Here is a 22,645-nt window from a genome sequence, read left to right as displayed (position 1 = left end):
CCTTAGATTCATAAACTCTGTTTATGTACTTTTCGAACAGATGATGTATTTACTTCATACCAGCTTTGTATACTCCATTCTTAGAAGCTCATGATTTGTACTACCAGTTCTTGGGGAATGTATAAGATTAAGATTTTTCTTTACTTAAATTGCTTTAATAATTATTATTGAAATTTGTTAGTGGTTAATTGACTTATCTAGCGGGTTGGGCTAGGTGCCATCACGACTAGTCAGATTTTGGGTCATGACAGAACACCTCCAAAATTGCTTTCTCATCTCCTCACATCTCCAAGTTTTTGACCAGTTAGACCATATGTGCCTAGCACACATTCGATGCTCACAATTTGGTAGTAACTCATGAATGCTTGGTACCAATCCCTACAAAACAGAAATGGATCAAACAGATGCCTACAAAATAAAGATAAAGTAGAAATTTAAAACATAAAGTAGAGATGAAGTAGAAATTAAAAAAAAAAGTAGAGATGAAGTAGAAATTTAAAACAGAAAGTAGAAATGAAGTAGAAAGTTTTGGTAAAATACCTTTTGCATATCAGACATAACTGCTAATCCAGCTCCATCTCCTAACTCCAAATCAGATATTAAGTTGTTTATAAACTAACTCCAAGATACTTTTGACTCATTGTCTATCACAGCCCATGCAATGGGATACATTTGTTGATTCCCATTTTTCCCAATTGCTACCAACAATACACCCTTACAGACTCCCTTTAGAAAACACCCATCAAATTCAATGATCTTCCTACATCCTTCCAACCAACCTTTTTTCAATGCATCAAAGCAGACATATAAATATTTAAACAGATTCTTACCAGGCTCTGAATTCCTGTCAGATTTGACCAAGCAAGTGCTATCAGAATTGGTTTGTGTAATAATATCAGCATCGTCACATAATCTAGCAAACTCCATCTTCCAATCTCCTATAAACTTCCTAAGAACTATCTGTTTTGTCCTGTAACAAATGGTTCTATCAACATATAAAAATAATTTGTCTCTAACCAATTCTTGTATTTTTCAGATCCTAATATAGGACTGAGAAGTGATCCTATCTCTGAATTTGTTAGCAATATACTTAGAATTACAAAGCTTGTTCTTGTTCATTGGAGTGCATGCCGCTCATGCTCCTCTCGACTGCTGGAGTAAATCAAGATATCATCAATAAATACAACCACAAAAGAATCCAAATAAGGCTTGAACACCCGATTCATCAAATCCATAAATGCTGCTGGAGCATTTGTCAACCCAAATGACATCACTAGGAACTCGTAATGCCCATACCGAGTCCGAAAAGCTGTCTTAGGGACATCAGATGCCCTAATCTTTAACTGATGGTAACCAGATCTCAAATCAATTTTCGAAAATAAGTCCCGATAGCTAGAAAGAAGTGAAAGAACCCCCCCTCGTCTTCACTATACCCATGTTATGGAGAATACAGTGGCACTTTTCCAGAAAGCCTTGTGCGTCCTCTGTAGCTAGGCCACTGAAATGATGATACTTCTTAACTATAAAATTCCCTGAATCCCTGTCAATACTTGCAAAGAACTCTCACTGGCAAATCTTAGATTTACATTTCACCCTCACCCTAGATGGATCATTAGGTTTGAGTTTCAAATGTACATGGTATTCAATTGCATAGTATATCATCGCCTTCCTAAATTGATTGACATTCTGAAATATCATGCCAAATTCAAAAATAGCCACAACACATTCTGGATCATATTTTAACTTTGTACACTTCCTTTCTACTTGGTAAATCAACACCAATTTCAGCTTCCACATCACAATCATCACTACCTATATCTGAACGATCAACATAGTACTCACCCCTCCCCAATGTACCAGCATTTTTGTCTGCCTTGTTCTTGCCAATGTCTTCAAAACCTCTATTTATTTTTCCTTCTCTTAGAGGTACTTCTACATGAACAATTAATTTTTTCCTTCTTCTAGCCTATAACTTTGTTCTCTTTTCATTCCTGACAGCTATCAACTCTTCATCAACATCGCTATCATCTTCTTATGGAATAACATCGAAATCTGAGTCACTACTACTGTCCAGATCTGAAATAGCACCATCAAGAACTATAACATCACATTCTACAACCTCTTCCCTCCCCACACCATTTAAATCGGCAGAAACATCTTCGCTAACAACCTCATCCCTCCCACACCATTTAAATCAACATCAACACCAACATTTTTCCTAACAACCTTCTCCCTCCCCACACCAATTAAATCAGCACAAACATTTTTCCTCACTTCAGTTTCAATAGAAACATCTTCCCTCCTTTCTATGTTTGTTTTCCCAGATGCACCATTCACTTCAGTTACACCTATTTCTGGACCACCAATTAGTCCAGTAGGGGTCACATCATCCACTAACTCAGGGTTTAGAACAATATGCTGAATATACAAGTGTATCTTATCTCCATTTTCTTGGTTACACACAATATATAATAATTGTGTATTATTTTGCACAAAGACAAAATTCTTATATTCTGGATCTTGGTAATAGAAGCCACCCACTGTAGCATATCCTATTTTTTTTTAGTATAATATAATAGTTCCGAAATTGAAAAGTGGTCTTTGTCAATATCAGCTATTAACACCTCCTGCTCCCCCACATATTTCGAGTTAGGGTCAAGGGTAAAGTTACCACTATGGTGAAAATTAATAACAATAAAATCTAACATCACTGTTTTTTAATATTCCTAAATTTCTTTTTAAAAAAACTCAAATTGTGGTCCCAAATCGCACGACTGCCAACCACTAAAATAACTACAATACAAAACACTAAAAAGGTTTACACTTTCGGCACTTTAATAATGAATATGAAGAATCTCTAATCAAGCGGAATTTCAACATTTTAGCACTTCGATTGATGATGTTTTTTCAAACACAGAAGGTAAATCGAATAAATATCAACCTATAGCAGTGATTACCACTAAATATCGGACGAAAACGAAGCAGAATCAACAGACATGCATCGCTTTGGACTGATTTTACTGAAATTGAATTTGGGACTTATTATTATTATTATTATTATTATTTTTTTGGTGTTTTGTCTTTGGGAATGTCCAAGAACGAGTGGGTTTTTAGGAAGAGGATAATTATATTTGGTTTTACCGGTAAGAAGTCTATGTGGCATTGCAAAAAACTTGGAAATTTTTGATTGGTTTGCTTATCCATGCTGGCAGCACTTAATAACACACGTGAAGATAGCACTCTACCTAGAACAAGTTTGTTAATCCAGGTGCCATCATTTGGTACATAGCCACTTTCTTCTAAATATACATAGAAGTGGTTCGCCGGCGGCGTGGCACCCCCACCTCCCTTAATAGACCTGCCCCTGGGTACTACACCTTGGCCTTCAAGGCCGTTAGCAGCTTCGTTACTTTTGGGTTTTATAACGCACGCATATATGACGTATGCGCTATAGGTACATAGTATTATACTAGTACGGTTTTTTAAAAGAAATTTTTTACTTTGGTTTCGGATTTCACATGAAAGTTTAAAACTGCATTTACCCCTACTATATTTTTGACATTTGAGTCAAAATTGTAATTGTTTCTCCAACGAGAACGATTTTCAAGTCGAAAAGCGCCATTTCTCACCGGAGTTCTTCTTCTGGTTTCTCAGTTTCTTCCTTTGGGACAGTAGAAGGACCTCCAATTGGAGCCGGCAGCTTCTGCAGACTGAAAGAACAAGAGGAGCAGGACCTCGTTGTAAGATTTGATTTCAGCAGTCCAGTCCACGGGGAACGCCATGCACGCTCTGATGCGCCAATCCGCCGCTCATGTACGAGCCAATTCCCACTTCATTCACATTTCAACATCTAAAGCTCCGTCAATCAAAGAGACGGGCCTCTACGGCTATAATCATTTGAAAACTCCTAAAGGCTTTCAACGATTCGTCGACGATGCTATTGAAAGGTAAGTGTTTAACAAACAGGTAGCAAATTCTTTACTTTTGCCCGGCGAATGTCAACTGCTTCGCTTGTCTCTTGTGAAAGCAATAGCCATATTTCAGGAATGAGTTTCTTTATCATGTCGTCCACGTGTTTGATAAAAAAATTTCACATGCTTATTAGGTCAGAAGAACTTGTGAACTATATAGCTGGCATGCCTTCATCTCCTGAAATTATCCGAGCAATGGATGAGATTTCTGATACTGTAAGTTTGTGTTTTTATGGTCTAATTCTGCTTTTGTTGAAAGAACACAAGTAGTTGGACTCGCACAGGTGAAACTTGCTTCAACTGCCAGGCCATAACTGACCTATTTGATTTGATAGGTGTGCTCAGTAATTGATTCAGCTGAATTATGCAGACATACTCATCCAGACAGGTGGTGAACTAGGATTGAGATAATCTATGTAACCATATCTACAGTTTCCGATCTTATTTTTGTTTGCTTTGAGTACTTACATAGAAATGTCGCATTTTAGGGAGTTTGTTGACGAGGCAAGCAAGGCGGGCTTACGAATAAATGAGTTTTTACATGTAAGATTTCTGATATATTATTGGGTTTGTTAGTTATGTTTTTCGCTTTGCTGATTATAGAAAAATTTGAAATAATTGCTGCTTATCTTCAGCTGCATAATTCTGTACCACCCAAGAGCTATAAGCCCATAACCAATGCTTATACGGGAAAGTAAAACCTGGAGATGCACTTTAGACTGATAATATAAGAAATTTAAAATGTCATTACTTGTGTTTACACTGACAATTGTGTTGGACTAAATTGCTTCAATTTTAGTTAGTGATGTCAGAGAATAAATAGTTGAAGTAATTTAATGGTAAATACGATAATAGGATTATTAGGATATATCTCATACGACTGTCTCAACTTAGAGAAGGCTTTCGATAAAGTGCCAAGGGAGGTTCTGTGGAGATGTTTGGAGGCTAGAGGTGTTCCTGTTGCTTACATTAAGACTATTAAGGACATGTATGATGGAGTTAAGACTCGAGTTAGGACCGTGGGAGGGGACTCGGAACACTTTTCAGTTATGATGGGGTTGCATCAGGGGTCCGCCCTTAATCCATTTCTATTTGCCTTTGCGATCGACGCGCTGACGCGCCACATACAAGAAGAGGTGCCGTGGTCAGGGGCGAAACTATGTTGGCCCAAGGGTGGTCAACTGAACACCGTTCGCCAAAAAATTATACTACATATAAGGTAAAATATTACTTGTTATTAATTAAAAAATAGACTTTGAACACCCTATGCATAGCCCACTGGCAAAGGGTGTTCAAAATTTTCTGACTTCGCCACTGGCCGTGGTGCATGTTATTTGCGGATGTCATTGTTCTCATTGACAAGACGCAAGACGGTATTAACAGGAGGTTAGAGATTTGGAGGCAGACCCTGGAGTCTAAAGGTTTCAAGTTAAGAAGGACCACGACAGAATACTTGGAGTGCAAGTTCAGTGGGACCACTCAGGTCGTGGACGAAAAAGTGAGGCTTGATTTTCAATTCATCCCTAGGAGAAACAGTTTTAAATACCTTGGGTAAGTTATACCAGAGGCGGCCCAACGGTAAAGCAGATGAAGCGGCTGCTTTGGGCCTCCTACTTTGGAGGGCCCCAAAATTTCCCAACAGTTATATTTACATGTGTCAATTTTTCTTTAAGAATATTAGGTATTTTAAAATAAAGTAAACAATTTCAAGGAAAGATGAGAACTTTGGAGAGACCTTCTTGCCTTATTGTTTTTATATATAAACATCACTATTAATGAGCCCACATTCTTTTTATCTCTTTATAACCTTTTTATGCAGAAGTGCATTCACTTTTACTATTCTACACTCATTTGGCCTTCTCTAGAATTCAAGTGTTAATGTATGACTAACTATTTTATAAACTATTCATAAAATAAAAGACCAGAAATACAATTGTGACCTCTTTTGTTTGTTCTCAATTTTTTTGCATTGCATCAAGAATATTGAAGCACCAAAAATATATGTAGTTATATCTATTTGTTGAATCATGTTTGATTGTACTATATTTTTATTATTGTGCATTTGAAATATTTTATAAATAAATTATTAATAATTTTACATCTCTAAAAGCTAGAACAATAAACTTAAAAAAAAGAGAGCTTAGGGCCCATCATTGAAGTTTGGCTTTGGGCCAAATATATTATTGAGCCGCCCCTGAGTTATACAAGGGAATTGAGAGATCGAATAGGATGTTACACATCGTATTGGGGCGGGATGGATGAAATGGAGGCTCGCTTAAGGTGTTTTGTGATAAGAATGTGCCACCTAAACTTAAAAAGTAAGTTTTATAGAGCGGTGATCAGACCGACTATGTTATATGGGGCTGGAGTGTTTGCCAGTCAAGAACTCTCATGTGCAAAAGATGAAAGTGATTGAAATGAGGATGTTGAGATGGATGTGCGGGTATACCAGGCTAGATAGAATTAGAACTGAAATTATTCCGGACAAGGTGAGCGTGGCCCCTATGGATACAAGATGCGGGAGGCGAGACTTAGATGGTTCGGGCATGTGAAGAGGAGAGGCACAGATGCACCGGTGAGTAGGTGTGAGAGGTTGGCCCTGGAGGGCCTAAGGAGAGGTAGAGGTAGGCCGAAGAAGTATTGGGGAGAGGTGATTAGGCAAGATATGGCATTGCTTCAGCTCACTGAGGTCATGACCATGGATAGGAAGGTGTGGAGGTTGAGAATAAAGGTAAAGGGTTATGATAGGTCGCCTAGCGTTGTCCTTGTCTATAACAATAGCTTTAGTACATGAGTTAGCGTTATTTATGTATTTTCGTATTCCTTGATTTATGTGATTACTTGTTGTTGCTTTCGTTTCGGCCTTCTGATTACAATACTCGATTTTAGTTTTGTATCTTTGTATTTTGCTTCGGTTTTCTAATTGGTGTGCTTGCTGTTGCCCTTCCTTTTATCTTTCTTTAAGTCAAGGTCTTTCGGAAATAACCTCTATACCTTCTTGAAGGTAGGGGTAAGGTCTGCGTACACACTACCCTCCCCAGATCCCACTTGTGAGATTGCACTGGGTCTGTTGTTGTTATCTCACTCGACTGTCTCATTTGGTGTATGGTACTTGGTACACTTTGTGATCTTTGTCCCTTCTCACACTTGATGGTCGCCAATAATCAGAATTAAACTTCTGTAGACTCATGTGTTAGAGCACTTGTCCCTCATCCGTTGTGTACGAGTTTCCAAAGGGGTTTACATGGTCCTGGGCTACTCCACTCATTGCCTTAAGGTTTTGGGTTGGTTGCTCAGATTCTTTCAGGGTTTACATGGTCTTCTCTCTATCACATTGTAATGCTCACGGCTTCTCTCTCAACTCAGCTCAAAAAAACAAAATCCATATGTAAACCCTAGAAACAGGTTACACGTCTGGGAGGGTGTTAGAGCACTTGTCCCTCATCGGTTGTTTAAGGATTTCCCAAGGGGTTTAAACTTTAAATGGTCCTACACTACTCCACCCATTCTCTTAATTTTGGGTTGGATGCTCCAATTCTTTTTTCATCCTGAAGTTTGAGGTAATCTGGATTCGCTTATTCGTGGTACAGTAATCTATTCACATCCACTAAGCATCATTATGATATATTGGCTAAATTTCAAGTGAAGTTTTTCTACCTCCCTATATGTGGTATTGCGCTGATTATCCTTTGCCGACACAATGAAACTGTAAAGATAACATGTCCTTGCCAAATTAGCAACAACAGCCATGAATTGAAGAATTAGATTAATATCGAGTGGAAAAAGGAGGAGGTAAAAGTAAACCCCGTGATGTAGAAACAGTTTCTAATCAAAATTGTCTCCAAGTTGGCAATGTTCACAAGATTGACGAAAGACGTTTGGAAGGATAGTCATATAGTCTGGAAATGTACTTGCCGCTACTGGATTTGCTTTTTGATACAGTTGCTTTGGAAGACTCTCCATTGCAATTGGTTGATTGACTCTTTTGCTCCTTGTCATGCAGTACCTTAATACAAACCATAGTATATACAAGGCAGTGATAAAAGCAGAAAAAGATAGCTCACTCACTCATGAAGCTCAGAGGGCAGCCCGCTTTCTACGAATGGACTTGGAAAAGGGGGGAATCCATCTTTGCCCTGGTACTTGACTTCTTACAACTGTTGTCTTTCCTGGTAAATCATTATAGTTGCACTAATTTAGGTACCTTGGTTGGCTTCACAGAAAAGCTTGATCGAGCTAATGAGCTATCCATTGACATTATTCAGTTGTGTAGAGAGTAAGTGAAAACCATCTCCTTGTTAGTGTTCCTGGGATTTTATTAATTTATTGATGTTTCATGTTTTCAATAATTTTAATGTTGTTAAAAGAGATCACATGATTCTTGTAAGTATAGGAGTTGATTTTGAACTTGAAATGGGATTTACCAACTATTTGATGTCCTATTGTGTAACTGTTAGATCCATATCAGGTTGCTATTTGAATCATAGCTATATGTTGGATCAAGTCTACTAGAGGTAGATAGTGACTATTTTCTTTTTAGCAAGTATGCTACTCTAACTTTAGTTAATTTCTTGGGTGGTTATCAAATTTGCTCATATTCTTTAGGGAAAAGAACTATATTCAGTTCTTTTTTGATGAAGAGAACTATATTCAGTTCTTAACAAGTTCGTAGTTGAGTTTAAATGAGCACCCATATAGCAAATGCATTTTTTTTTTCCGAGATGATTTACTGAATTAGTATCTGAAGAAGTGCTTTTGTGTGTGACTGGGATTCGTTTTGTTTCTTTTTAATTAATGTTTTATTCAATTTGCTTGTAAGAGCCTGTTTATTTCTGGCTGAATTTATGCATATAAATGCTGAACTTGTGCTTAAACTTGCATAACATAAGTAGAATTGATGGGTGAGTGTTCAGCACTTTTCTTGTCAATTATGAATACTCTAGTAACAGTGTAACACCTGATCTGGCGGGCCTCTAGCTGGTGCATGTTTAAATGGACTCATGCATTCCTTCCCCCATTTCCTCTTCCTTTAGGAGAGTCCAAATTTTTCTTTCTCTGTTCATTGTAAGTCGTATGCAGTTATGGGACCTTAACCTTACATATAGTTCTTGGAATCTCACCTATGGGTCATCTACAAATTTTCTCGAGATGGGACTTGACTTTAGTCAGTCTTTAGTTGCACTTTGACCCTTTTTTTATTGCATGATATATCAAATTGCCTTCAATGTTTCTAGTCGCTGCGTGCAGGCTTGTATAATTGGGACTAATGCTCATCTTTTTCCTTTTTTGTCAGGTATAATAAAAATATTATTACTGACCCTGGCCATGTGGATATATTTCCAGCCTCTAAGATCCCTAAGAAAATGCACCATTTTGTCAGCCCTATCTATCGTAACATACCAGGTGCATCTAAGGAATCTCTGGGGTCAAGAGATAACATAAAAGAAAAAGGATTCCGCATAGCAACTGAACCAAGTACTCTGCAAGGCCTTCTTCAATGTTTACCAGATGCTGGGGTAACTTTGATCAACCTCTATGTGCTGTTAGTTATAACTTAATCCTGCTCGGAAATTTCGCGTTGCTTTTCAGAATAATCAATTAGTATGCATATTGTATTAGTAGTGCAACTTCTTCCCTGTTCGCTCTTCCTCCTAGTGTTGGGAAACTAAAGCATTAGCAGTTCAAGGCAAACCTCTAACATTGACACCGGTAAGCATAGATGAGAGTGCAGGCCTAGCAAACGTAATATCTACTCCAATCATTTTAGTGGGTTATGTATGGGAGGTCTTGAATGCTGATTTTAGGGTATAGGGTTTGGGAAAGGAAAGAGAAGACCACCAAAGAAAAGAAAACAAATGATTCTAGTATCTCTTTATGAATTGTACATCATTTTTTGGACTTGACAAACTGGAGAATAGAAATGAAGTGGTAATCCTTTCCTTCTTAGTAGCAGGGATGTGTGGGTATCTTCATGAATCAGGTATTCTTTCCCTCTGTTTCTGCACAGTACAATACCTTGTTATTTGTTTCCTCAGAAGCACCTTCCTATTTTCAAAAGATTCCATCTAAATCTCTCCCTAGACTTTCACAAGTCAAGAAGAGACTTAAACATTTATATCCGTCTCAAGTGTCTTTACCTTGGCTTATTTGTTGTCTTCATGAGGCTTCATTCAACTATTGACGGGAAAAAGAGAAGAGCTTTTACTGTTTAATGACTGAATATGATCTTGTCCAGGTCAGGAAGATGGCATATGTCCAAGGAAATTCTGTTCCACATGCAAACCTTGAGGTTCTTGATAAGCTTATCGCAACAAGACATGAGTTTGCTCAGGTTATTATGTTAACACTTTTGGTCTAGCAAAGAATTCAGTTTTTGTTGAATTGTCTGACATTCTCTTCAAAAAGCGTAAACTATTAGAGAAGGGGCATTTCTAATTAATTACTTTCTTCTGCAATACTCCTCATGGTGTAGCCTGATTTTATTCTTTGGTCCAAGCATGTGGAAATGCTCTTCCAGTACTTCTTTTACTGATATAATTTAATACTTCACAAAATAATCTATATAATAACATCAATTCTAGTGCAAATAGACTAGGTGTTTTCTTAAGAATGCCATAAGCTAATTCTGTATGTTTAGCTGCTTCTTCAAGTTGATTGGTGAGAGTTCCTCTTTCTTTGTAGTAGTATTAATGTCTTGACATAAGACACTGTTGTAAAAGCAGTGGAATGTATATGTACCTAATTTGAGATTAGGTGTGTCCCAATTCATTAACCCATTTTGACTGGGCTATATTAAGAGAAGAGTTGAGAATATGAGTTGCTTAATATATTTGATCTTTTAGAAAATATATGGGGCCATATATTGATTCTCATGTTGTTAATGTTATAGAATAGTGAAAAAAGTGCATCGAGAAGATTCTTGTAACACTTTTTATGCTGTACAAACATATTCGGGGTTCCTAATTAAGGAAAGCCTGCAACGTTTTGTGACAATCCAAATAAGAAAGTAATATAACTATTTTCAGGACGGAGATTATAACTCGTGATTGGTATATGCTTAATCTGAATATTCCTGATTTGGTCAATCATTATTCAGTACTTTTTCTCCTTGATTCTCATTAATTCACTATTACTTCCACTTGTTCATTTATCAACGATATTAGATTCTTCAGTAATCATCTATTTTGGTCAATACTGATATGCTTTATCCTGCTAACTTGCAGCTTATGGGTTATAAATCTTATGCTGAATTTTCTCTACATTCTACTATGGCTGCATCTCCTGAAGTGGTCTTATCCTTTTTGCTTGAAATGAGCAAAGTGGTCAGACCAAAGGCTGATCAAGTATGTTGTAGATTTTACTTATATGAATGAGACACTGATTATATTACTCTGCCAGGGCTGATTCAAGCTCTTGAAAATGTTGATGCTTTAAATAGGAGTTTGAGGCAATTCGGGATTTCAAGAGAGAGAAAAGTGGTGAGCCTAGTGGAGAGTTGGAGCCATGGGATGAGGCATACTTCACATGGTTGATGAAGTCTGCAACATACAAGTTGGACTCCTCGGTAACCAGCGAAGCCTAATTATTTTTCTATTATCTTATCAAGGTGTATTATGGGTATATACTGGGTTTGTTGTTGTTGTTGTTGTTGTTGTATCTTATCAAGGTGTACCAATGCTCTTTCTTACTCTACATTCTATTTTTAGTATCTCCATAGATAGACAACAATAACACCAACAACAACAATCCTAGTATCTTCCCACAAGTGGGGTATGGGGAGGGTGAGATGTACGCAGCCTTACCCCTACCCTAGAAGGGCAGAGAGGTTGTTTCCGATAGACCCTCGGCTGGAGAACGAATGACAAAAGTAATGGCAACAAGAAGGAATAACAACAAGATAAAAATACTGAAGCCAAGAAAGCAATTAAACTCTAGGTAATAATAGCAATCCGTGAATAAAAGGATATCATACTAATACTAATGCTAGCGAACTGGGAAAGACAAAGAGATACGCTCGACTACCTACTAGCCTTCTACCCTAATCCTCGACCTCCACACCCTCCTATCTAGGGCCATGTCCTCATTCAACTCCAGCTGCACCATGTCCCGCCTAATAAACTCGCCCCAAGACTTCTTAGGTCTACCTCTACCCCTCCTGATACCTACTGAGGCTAACCTCTCGCACCTTCTGACCGGGACTTCTATACTTCTCCTCTTAACATGCCCGAACCATCTCAACCTCGCCTCCCGCACCTTTTCGTCCACAGAAGCCACTCCACCTTATTCCGAATAACTTCATTCCTAATCTTATCCAACCTGGTATGCCCACACATCCACCTTAACATCCTCATCTCAGCTACTTTTATCTTCTGGACATGAGTGTTCTTGACCGGCCAACACTCTGCACCATATAACATAGTCGGTCTAACTACAACCCTGTAGAACTTACCTTTAAGTCTCAGCGGTACATTTTTATCACACAAGACACCGGAGGCGAGCCTCCACTTCATCCATCCAGCTCCGATACGGTAGATGAGAACTTATAAAATATATGCTGATAACTCATCAGGGATACAAAGTGATTGATTAAATTGAACTAAAAATGGAAAAAAGACATGTTTTCCCAGGCATTGAGAGGTCAGGGTTTTCCTGGAACTTAAAGCATTGAGCCAACTACTTGGCCTTTAAAGAAGGATGTTTCTCCATCTTCTTCTTTGTTTGCTGGAGTGCTATTTTGTTTCTTGGAGACGATTCTGTGGACTGATGATGTGAGTTCAGAAAAAGCATGAAATTGAATTCATAAATGGCTTTGGAAGACATGTATGACTATCTCATAGCTGTTTTCCTTTTGTACTCTTCATCCACTTGTTCTCTCATATGGACGACAAGAGGAAGTGATTACCATTGGCAATTAAAGGTTTTTGAGCAAAACTAGCGTCACTGTCAGAGCTTGGGCTTCGTCAGACTGTAGTCTATTTCATGTGTAATTAGTGTGATCGAGTAAATTGGGCTTGCTCTTCTATTTTCTTGTGTCTCATGGAAATTTTACCTACTTTCTGTGCTTATTGGTGAAATTGGATGTAAATCTTAAAGAAGAGGTGGACTGAGGAGAGAACATACCATTGAAATTCCCTGTTTCCTCCTATTTTGTTGTGAATGGATTTGACATGTATGACTATCCTAGCTATAAATACTTATAGATTTCTGATTCAACTGACATATGAAGTACTAATTGCTGCTATGATGAAGGCTTTTACATGCTCTGAAGGTTCTTTTTTTGTTTTGTCATCTCTCAATGTAATTAAAGACGTTTCTTGACAGAACTGCTCTTGTTGTTAATATTGCAGATTATAGCATCATATTTTCCTTTACCACAGTGTATTGAGGGTTTGAAAATTTTGGTTGAGTCACTCTTTGGTGTGACTTTTCACAGAGTACCCCTTGCACCTGGTGAATCATGGCATCCGGATGTGTTAAAGATAGTGCTACATCATCCGACTGAGGCAAGTCTAACATTCTAGAATGGCTATCTTGTTATATAGTAACATATGTCATCTTAACTGGAGTATGAGATTACTGGATATCCACCTTTCAAAGAAAATTCTTTTTCTCTTTCTTTACTTTTGCGTTTCCATTTTGATTTGAAAATTTTGGTGTGGCAAAGGAGGAATTTCGTTCATAACAGTTATTTTGCTAATGATACTTCTTTACTAACCAACCTATCACTACATTTGACATGTATCATTATCTTTGTTTCCGATATTGAATTTTGGATGGCCAAATGGACTAATGGTCTAAAATTGGGGATGTTGGCAGATATAATTTAACTTTGCCTTTCTTTGTCCGTCAAGTTGATCCATTATAGTATCCTGATGTGCATTTGGCTCTTCCTTTAATGTCCATTTAGCGGTAGTCTTAACATCCATCCACTTGATCTAGTTTATATACGTGTTTGCAGGGAGACCTGGGGTACTTATACCTTGATTTAAAGTCAAGAAAAGGTAAACATCCCATTTGTGCTCATTTCGCTATCCGAGGAGGGCGTCGTGTTTCCGAGACAGAATACCAACTTCCTGTATGTAAGATCGTAATTCTCTTTTTCTTCATCTCAGTTTTTCATATCACATGCGATGCATGTATTTTTATTATGTCTTTATTTAGCAACTGGAGTAATGTGTAAGTTTGAGGAAAACATTAGCAACTGGAGTAATGTGTAAGTTTGAGGAAAACAGGACCACCAGGAAATGCTCAGTTGATCAGTCAATCCATATTACATTGTTCAATATACCTGTTTCGACTGGGTATGGGTGAGGGCATTGGGACTTATCTTTCACAATACCCTGGAATAAAAATCATGTGTACCTGTACCTAGTAGCTTAAAACTGGTCAATTTTTAAAGGTCATCCAAAGAAGTTCGTTATAGTTTATGCTGATAGAACCCAATTGTTTTCTTAAATTAAATGTCTTTTTCTACTTGCAAGTTGTAGATTCTCTGATTTCTTGTTAGTTATGCTATCTAGATGAGTTCTCAAAGGTCATCCGAGGAAGTTGTTTTTAGTTTATCCAATAGAAACTTGTCCTAGCGTACCAAAAAACCAAAATAAATAAATCCTAAATCAAATGTTTGTTTGTAATGTAAGTTTGAGGCTTCTGTGGTCTCTGGGTAGTCATATCATTTAAATGCATAATATCATGCTAGAGTCTACTTTAAGGTTACTGCTTCAGGATGATATGGATCATTGCAATATTTTTATTTTATTTTTACCTAGTTATTGAGAAGTTATCTGTGCATGTTAAACTCATAGGTTGTAGCACTGGTTTGCAATTTCTCTGGGTCGAGTTTGGCTCCTGTGAGGCTTAACCACTTTGAAGTAGAAACACTTTTCCATGAGTTTGGGCATGCTCTCCATTCATTGCTCTCAAGAACGGAACTAGTTTTGTTCTGCTTCTATTTGCTAGTGGTTTTTCACTTTCGCTTTGAAATATTCATCTAGTTCACTTGATGGCTGGCTACTTGTGCAGGAATATCAACACTTTTCGGGTACAAGAGTAGTTCTTGATTTTGCTGAAACGCCTTCAAACCTATTTGAGTGAGAAGAATGCTCTCTTTGATCCATACTATTCATCAGTGATATGAAGACAAATGTTTGATGAACACTGCTCATTGGATTATCTGCTGTTTGTTTACCTTTTTGTTTCATGTGATATCATCGTCGTTAGATTTGGCACGAAATGGATAAATCTTTTGATCCTAGTTTTTCTGGTTTAAGCACCACTAGTATGCAATGTACATGCTATATATTCTATGTGCAGGGTGAATGCTTCATGCGCATGTTGATGCTGTCATATCAGTTATTAACTTGAGTACTGGCAATGTTGTTGATCCATAGGTCCTATGCATGGGATTATCGGGTGTTAAAGACATTTGCTAAGCACTACTCAACTGGTGATGTCATTCCCAAAGAACTCGTGGAATCAATGGTGGGAGCTAAGAAGATGTTTGCTGCAACTGAATTGCAACGCCAGGTATCTTTTGCAGGGGCCTTCCTAGTTAACTCTGTTTGTGAGCATTTCTTCAGTTCAATTTTTAGGAAACTTGGGTTAAGAGCTTTGACCTATGCAGCCTTTTCATTTTATCAGATCTTCTACGCATTAGTTGACCAAACACTTTTCGGAGAGCAGACGTCCACAGGGAGAGATACAATGGCGATTGTTGCAGATTTGAAAAGACAACATACAAGTTGGACACATGTGGAAGGAACACATTGGCATACCCGATTCAGTCACCTTACAAACTATGGTGCAGGTATCTGAATGATATAGTTAATGGACTCACGTTTGTGATAGTTTCCTCTATATGTGAGAGACCATTGCACTGTTATTTATCTGATATACCATCTGCACTCTTAACTATTTGGCGATTTGGACATAGTTTAATAAATGCATGATTCATAGTAGGTGGTCCAATCAGGATTTCTTCTTTACCACCTTTAAACTTTGATCTCAAGTATCTTTCTTGAAAAATGATTTTAGTATTAGATTAGTTACTTGTTAGATGTGCTATTCCTCTATAATCTGTTGTGTGATTCTCAGAACTCGAAGGTAGTGGGAGACAGTAATGGGGCTAGTGGAAACTTTGGCAAGATGGTATGGTGGGTGTTAGTTCCCTTTTCCCTTTACTTCTGGCGAGTAGTTATATGTGTTTTCCTTTTTTTGGATGTCAATTGGTCATTCTTAGATTCTAAGAGACTTGTGCATTTATATCGAAAGTGGAGATTTGACTGATGTACCAAAATATTGAGATGCCACATGAACTATAAGTATAATTTGTTTAATTAGTCAAATGATGTATCATAAAGGTTTTTTATCCCCTTAAAGGGGATATTTGACGTAAAAAAAATTCACTGCTTGATATGGTGTAATGGAGAATTGTGGAAGTAGAAGATGCAAGAAAGATGTACTCTATAACATCCAACCTTTTATCTTCAGCTTGTTCTAGTTGTGGAGTTCTATTCCTAAAGCTGTAAAATGCAGAAGGTTTTAGGTTATAGAGTAATTCGATAATGACGAGCTTGGAATGTAGAGCAACATTCGTCTGAGGTAGTTGTGAAGATTTTCTTTCTTCTTTGTTACTATTTGATTTATTCCTTTTTCTTATCTCTTTTTGATAAATATTGTTTTTTTGGAATGTTTGGTTCTAAATCTTTGTATTATGTCAGTTCTAGTATATTTTATTTTTCACTTCATTGCACTTACTCCCCAGACCCCATGCATGGGATTAAGCTGGGTTTGTTATTGTTGTTGTACTTCATTGCACGTACTAATAAAATGGTGCAACATCTTTAACCTTACTTGTGCAGGTTACTATAGCTACTTGTATGCAAAATGCTTTGCCACAACTATCTGGCAAAGGATATGCCAAGAGGATCCTTTATCACTTGACACGGGTTTGGCTTTAAGAACGAAATTTTTGCAGCATGGAGGAGCCAAAGATCCAGCTGATATACTGAATGATCTTGTGGGGAGTGGCATCTTAAGGAATTGCAGTGGTGGAATAATACCGGACATTACAAGCCTTTGTGAGGAAATGGAGCTCAAAAAACGCTAGCAAAAGGAGTTCTAACCCCCAAATAAAGGTAAAGTATTCCTTCCCCTGTACTAAACCATGGTGAGGCAAGTAGCTAGGGTGCAAATTGCAGGCCATCATAGAAGGGTTGGAGTGACTTGGAGTTGATTTAGGAAGAGGCTTCTCATCGTAATAGTAGTAACTATATGATGCTGGTCTGAAGAGATTTCATCACGGCCAAGCAAGCAAATTAAACAATTTGCCAGCATGTCATTCTTGAAGTTAGTGTTCAGAGGAAACATCTCATGGCCAGGCTATTTAATGAGCAATTCTCCGAAGAAACTAATTGTGTGTATTTTGATCATTCTTTGCTTAATTTGACAAAGTGCGTGTATTCCAATAAAACAGGAGATGTAATGATGCAAGGGAGTTTATCAATGTGCAACATGAATGTTGACCAAGGAAGTGGTATGGAAAATAACCCAGCATCTCTAAAAAAAAAATTAATGGATGAAAATACACTTTTTCTACCTTTTTTTTCCTCTCAAGTCCTAGTCTTTCCCCCCTCCCCCAAAAGACAAAAGAAGAGCCAATAACATTCCTGATTTCCAGTCGCTGAATAGCAAGGCAGGGTGTCATGCAACGAATTGCTTGGATGATTTTTTCTTTTTTCTTTTCTTTCGTGTGTGACAGGTTCCTTAAATATCCCAACACATCTTGTATAGTGCAAACTCGAATCCAGGGCATTTAGTGCAAGTCTTTTTGTCTTTTCTTTTTCGATTAAGCAAATTCCAGATCTTGTATTAAGTAATGGAATTATTGCTTTTCCGAAAAAAGAAATGACTCCCATCTAGATTCTATAGTAAATGGCAAGAACAAAACATAACTTGAAAAAACATTGTAAAAGATTTAGCTTGAAAACTCAAAAATCACAAAAAAACTTTTTCACTCGTATCCTTATCGTGTAATTACCAACAAATAGATATTATTGTATATTTTTTTGTTTGTAAGGAAGGGGCAAATACTATTCGTACATAATTAGACCACCGGGGTTACAAAGAAAGAAAAATAGAAAAGGAACCACTTTAACAAACTAAACTGAAAATGGCGCTACTACTGAACTACTCACCACATACTAAGAAACCTCATCTTCTTCACCATTCCCATCCCACCCTCAGAAATTTCTCAATCAAATTCCAGGACCCTTCTTCTGATAAATCTACAGAGGACACGTCATCATCTACGGTGGTTCCACCTCCGAAAAAGGCGAGCTCTAGTTCCTTAGGTTTTGGCTCTTCGGTAACATCATCCAAGAAGAAACAACAAAAGGGAAAAGGAGAAAGGGCTTCAGTTATTCGAAGAGAACCCATTCAAAAGCCTAGGTTTGCTACTCAACCGGAGGAATCTGGTGGATCGAAGGAATTTCAGAAAAATGAGAGTGCTTTTCTTCTTGCTTGGTTAGGACTTGGTGCTATTATTCTTGTGGAGGGTATCCTTCTTGCTGCCTCAGGTAAACTTATAGCCCCATCCTTCATTTTATCTCAAATTCACCCTTCAATTCTATTTTCTAATTTGTCCCTTTTAACTTCATTCCAATTGCAGTACAATTAAGTAGCTTCATTTCTTCTAGTAAGTGAGTGATTATCTGATTAATTGTCGCTATGCTTGAAATGTATTGAATTAGGATTATATTCCCTCAATTACACTATAATTTAGATGAAATCTCCTCATTATATGATGAACAATCCGTTCCTGTGTATAAACATATTACTACTAATAAAGTATATTTTGAGATTTGACCTTTAATAAGACACTATAGTTGTGAAAAATTAGTTCCAGACATGCTTAAGGCACGGATAGAGGGAAGTGCAATTTTGAATACAAGCATATATAAGAAATAAATTACTTTATATTTGTTAAACAACATCAATTTAAAATAATTTGACAAATATATTGAAATTTGTTCGTTGAACGAGTGTTTTCCGTATATAGACCAAACTATCTAAGTTCCAACATCAACAACCACTCCATAGGGTTCAGCAAAGGGTGTATCTAGTTAGAATAGACATTCGATGGATTTAAGGGGGGGCATATGGACCCTAAGGATTTTGAAATTCACCGTTGTTTTCCCTTACAGTTTACTAATTGCTTGAGATACATCTTGCCCAACCCAAGATCTTTTATTACAAAATACTACACACCTCGCTTCCAAAAACTGTCTCCCCCTCCACAAAAGAAAACCCAGAGGTGGTGTTAATCCAGTGCAACAGTAAACAACAAGTCAACAATGTAAACTAATTTGTCAATGCATCATACACAAGTGATCAAGTGCTTGACATTTGAGAAATAAAGCAAAGATGAGACTTCACATAGTCATAAAACATGATTACCAGGGTCTAAGCATTACAATTCTTAATATTTAATAGCTCAATCTTTCGTAATAGAGCCAATTATAAAAGTTCTGACCATGTTCCAAAGCCTTTGTAGTAAATCTCCTGGTTCACAAATGGACACCTGAATTACCTCATTTTCCTCTTGATGAAAGTTGAGGGTATAAAATCCCAAAGTACCGAGAGAGTACATATACAGAAGATCCCCTTGGTGACCTATCCAGGATTTGCCACTGTGTTCTTGTCAATCAAGTGGAGGTCTCTATATACCAAAAAGTTTTCAAATAATACCATCTTCACTTGTGAAAGATCTACCTTAAAACATGTGTAACACGATATTCACAAGATCAATTGTGCTTAACTAGTGCTAGGCCCACTCCAAGTTCCAAATTTAAAAATTTCAATTTGGAATTTTTTTTTGTTTATGATTGGTCTGCTCATTGCCAACTCTCTTATCCAGTTCTCTGCAAAGCGGTGTTCGGTCAATAAAGCAGTATTCAGTCTCCATTCCTCAAGTTGCTGAGTGAGCTGCACTCATTCTGGAGAATGTTATTAGGACCACAACATGGTTTTTCCAGCTTGAAACTCTGAAATGCAACTTGCGTCAGATTAAAATTCCTAGAAAGACAAAAAAATTTAAAGCTAGTATTCTAATGATGTCCAATGGAGTGGTATGGGTGGCAGAGTTAAGAAAATAAAAATTAGGAGACACGTATGAGTTGGTCTCTCTCAAGTGCCTTCTAGTACTCTATATGTTTTGATGTTGGACATGAAAACAGTTGAAATAGGTAGCATAGAGTTTGGTGTTCATGTTTCCTACAAGTTCTCCTTAATAGCATTGGTTTAGAATGGCTTAGTTTTAGCGGACCAACACTTCCGACAATATGATGATGTTTGACTACATCAAGTTAGGAAGTATGACTGAGCATTAGTACAGTCTATGTTCATAATTTCTCACAGCTTCTTTTGCATCAATGGTTGAACATTTGTTCTTGTAACTAACAGATTGTTAGTAGATTACAGTTTCAGAACAACTTACTAAAAGTAGTTTGAAATGAATTATGTTGTCATGATACACATCATAAATCTTTCTCGCGTTAAATATCTCGATAGATAAAAATGTTTGGATTTGATAAATTAGTTTGACATTAGAGCTGAATGTATGAGCAATTACTTTAGATATGTATATCTCCATGTGGTAATTTTCTACCTCTTCTGTTGCATCTAGGCTTTTTACCGGAGGCATGGGACAATTTTTTTGTGAAGTATCTGTATCCATCCTTTACTCCAACAGTCTTCCTGTTTGTGGCTGGAACAGTTACCTATGGAGTGTTGAAGTACCTGCAGAATGAGAAATTTAATAGTGAAAACTGATACTTTTTGCATGTTATATAGAGTATTTAGGTAACTTTAGTTAGGTTGTTCAGTCTTGTATGCTACAGATGTGAGAAGCTCTGACAATGGAATTGCAAGAAATACTTCTGGAAGTGGATTCTACCACAGGCTAATGTGTCAATTTCAATTTGTTAAAGTTATCATAATTTATTGGTGAAGTTAGCTTCTTATACTGTATCTACTCCATACAGATACATTTGGAATCTACCATATTTGCAAGGGCATATAGTATTCCTTTTTTTCCAAATTGCAAGTCAAAGTGTTTAGTTTCTCAGTTGTCCTTCCCAATTCTTCCTTTCTTTCTTCATTTTTTCCCTTTTGGGCTTTGAGTTATTATAATTTGGAAGGTGGCAATGAGGTTTGACACTGATGGTGTAAAATAACTTTTAAGCTATCAGATAATGAGTGAGATTAAACAAATCAGTTGACATGCTACATTTTAAAATGCACTTTCTTTATAATGTCAGTATATATAAGTTAAATCTCACGAACGGAATAGGATCTGAAACTCATTGGACATTCCCTTTCCCGTCTCTTGTGGACCAAAGTATATGATGTTTTTCTCCTTCACTTTTGTCATAATGAGTAATACGTCATAGTGCAGCCACAGTAAGAACATTAAAATGTTATTTATGCTACAACTGAGTTTATACAAAGGCCAATTACTAAGGTGCTTGATGTTGGTAACCCACTAATACTAGTTCGAGAAAATATTGTTTTACTCTATTAAGCTTTATATTGATATCAAATGGTCCTTTTCTCTACCTGCTGGCTGCTGGAATCGCTGTAATGTGACATTTTTGTTTCTACAATGTGCAAGCTTGATACAGCACTCATACTCTCATGTAAAGAATAGCAAAAAATTTGCTGATTTTTCTCTATTCTTTTTAATGGCTGTTAGGCTTCCATTTTGAGTCACAACTACTGTTATTAATATCTGGTGAAACTTTTGAGTGGCTAGTAGTAATTATTAATTCCAATTGTTTACTTAGATGGGGAATTATTATTTCTGACATGCCATAGATTTGCGCCAAGAACAGAAGCACTACTAATCAAAGCTGATAACTTGCTTCAAAGTATAGGCCAAGTCAAGATTTATATCAGAATTCTAGTCATTATAATTATTGGATTTTAAATTAATAATTTGTACATATTCAATAGATTTTTAAAATAAATATAATATTTGGATCAAAGCCTCTAAATTAACCTGTAACAATTCTATTTGAATATTAATTTTTCATTGTGTGGTAATAGCAATAGATAGAACTAGAGCAAGTAATTAAAGTTGAACAACATTGTGACTTCAACTTCCAATTGAATGCCATGTTTCAAGAATGGCAGCAACCATTATTGCCACTATACATTATTCATTAGTCTCACAATATAATTTCCATCGGAGCCTCATCAATTTTCATGTTATGGTAAAGAAAGCTCATAAATTTATAATTCATCAACTTAAAGCTATTTTAAATCCACATTCATATCCACAACTTGCTGATGGCTACCTACCTTTATTAGTCAGCCAGCCAGTACCTGCACTCATAATACTTCATCCACTCATTATAATGTCCATCTATACTAAATTTATGTTGATGGTGGGAAATTCAGAGTCTTATTCATATATAGTTCCAAAATTCTAGTAATACTTTCATTTGTATAGAGGAAATTTTTAGGACCACTAGCGATTGGGATCTGGCGTAGAGGTAGAAGCTCAGGTACGGGTTCACTTGAAACCAGTAGCTTTTGTTCAACAGTGTATTTGTATGAAAAATTATTGAATATGTACACATATTGAATTAGATTCTAGTTATTAACACTTGACG

At 36.9% G+C, this 22,645-nt stretch overlaps 2 protein-coding genes across 7 annotated transcripts; both read left to right on the top strand.

The window, feature by feature from the left end:
• The first annotated feature begins 3,247 nt into the window (after nucleotides 1–3,247).
• Nucleotides 3,248–17,567, top strand: LOC107811967 (mitochondrial intermediate peptidase, mitochondrial). 6 transcript variants are annotated; one of them, XR_012708800.1, is made up of 20 exons: nucleotides 3,248–3,454; nucleotides 3,655–3,947; nucleotides 4,106–4,187; nucleotides 4,307–4,359; nucleotides 4,460–4,514; nucleotides 7,975–8,110; nucleotides 8,193–8,247; nucleotides 9,265–9,487; nucleotides 10,207–10,302; nucleotides 11,195–11,314; nucleotides 11,410–11,535; nucleotides 13,319–13,474; nucleotides 13,930–14,046; nucleotides 14,777–14,902; nucleotides 14,997–15,061; nucleotides 15,362–15,497; nucleotides 15,612–15,777; nucleotides 16,065–16,123; nucleotides 16,832–17,107; nucleotides 17,171–17,567. XR_012708800.1 is itself a non-coding variant. In XM_075252025.1 (19 exons), exons 2-18 carry the CDS (start codon nucleotides 3,781–3,783, stop codon nucleotides 17,077–17,079), a joined length of 2,127 nt encoding a protein of 708 aa, XP_075108126.1. In that variant the 5' UTR covers nucleotides 3,248–3,368; nucleotides 3,655–3,780; the 3' UTR covers nucleotides 17,080–17,107; nucleotides 17,171–17,567. The 6 variants fall into 6 exon arrangements, 5 of the variants coding, with proteins under 5 accessions (XP_075108126.1, XP_075108125.1, XP_075108127.1 ...); XM_075252025.1 differs by lacking the exon at nucleotides 16,065–16,123 and having other exon boundaries at nucleotides 3,248–3,368; XM_075252024.1 differs by lacking the exon at nucleotides 16,065–16,123.
• A 499-nt stretch (nucleotides 17,568–18,066) lies between these two features.
• On the top strand, nucleotides 18,067–21,081 carry LOC107811987 (protein LPA2-like). Its single transcript, XM_016636994.2, has 2 exons — nucleotides 18,067–18,547; nucleotides 20,656–21,081. The coding sequence occupies exons 1-2, from the start codon at nucleotides 18,142–18,144 to the stop codon at nucleotides 20,799–20,801; spliced, it is 552 nt and encodes a 183-aa protein (XP_016492480.1). The 5' UTR covers nucleotides 18,067–18,141; the 3' UTR covers nucleotides 20,802–21,081.
• Nucleotides 21,082–22,645: the final 1,564 nt, after the last annotated feature.

The sequence above is a fragment of the Nicotiana tabacum genome, chromosome 4 (assembly GCF_000715075.1).
Source record: "Nicotiana tabacum cultivar K326 chromosome 4, ASM71507v2, whole genome shotgun sequence".
NCBI classification, from domain to species: Eukaryota; Viridiplantae; Streptophyta; class Magnoliopsida; order Solanales; family Solanaceae; genus Nicotiana; species Nicotiana tabacum.
Note: the sequence above shows the minus strand (reverse complement) of the source record. Positions and strands in the feature narration are given on the sequence as shown.

What these genes read in the sequence shown, in the direction of transcription:
- LOC107811967 (XM_075252025.1), top strand. Translation starts at nt 3,781, where the DNA reads ATGCACGCTCTGATGCGCCAATCCGCCGCTCATGTACGAGCCAATTCC. An exon ending in ACGCCTTCAAACCTATTTGA is followed by an intron (nt 15,062 to 15,361) that starts GTGAGAAGAATG and finishes GTTGATCCATAG; the next exon opens with GTCCTATGCATGGGATTATC. An exon ending in CCTTACAAACTATGGTGCAG is followed by an intron (nt 15,778 to 16,831) that starts GTATCTGAATGA and finishes TTACTTGTGCAG; the next exon opens with GTTACTATAGCTACTTGTAT.
- LOC107811987 (XM_016636994.2), top strand. Translation starts at nt 18,142, where the DNA reads ATGGCGCTACTACTGAACTACTCACCACATACTAAGAAACCTCATCTT. An exon ending in TATCCTTCTTGCTGCCTCAG is followed by an intron (nt 18,548 to 20,655) that starts GTAAACTTATAG and finishes TGTTGCATCTAG; the next exon opens with GCTTTTTACCGGAGGCATGG.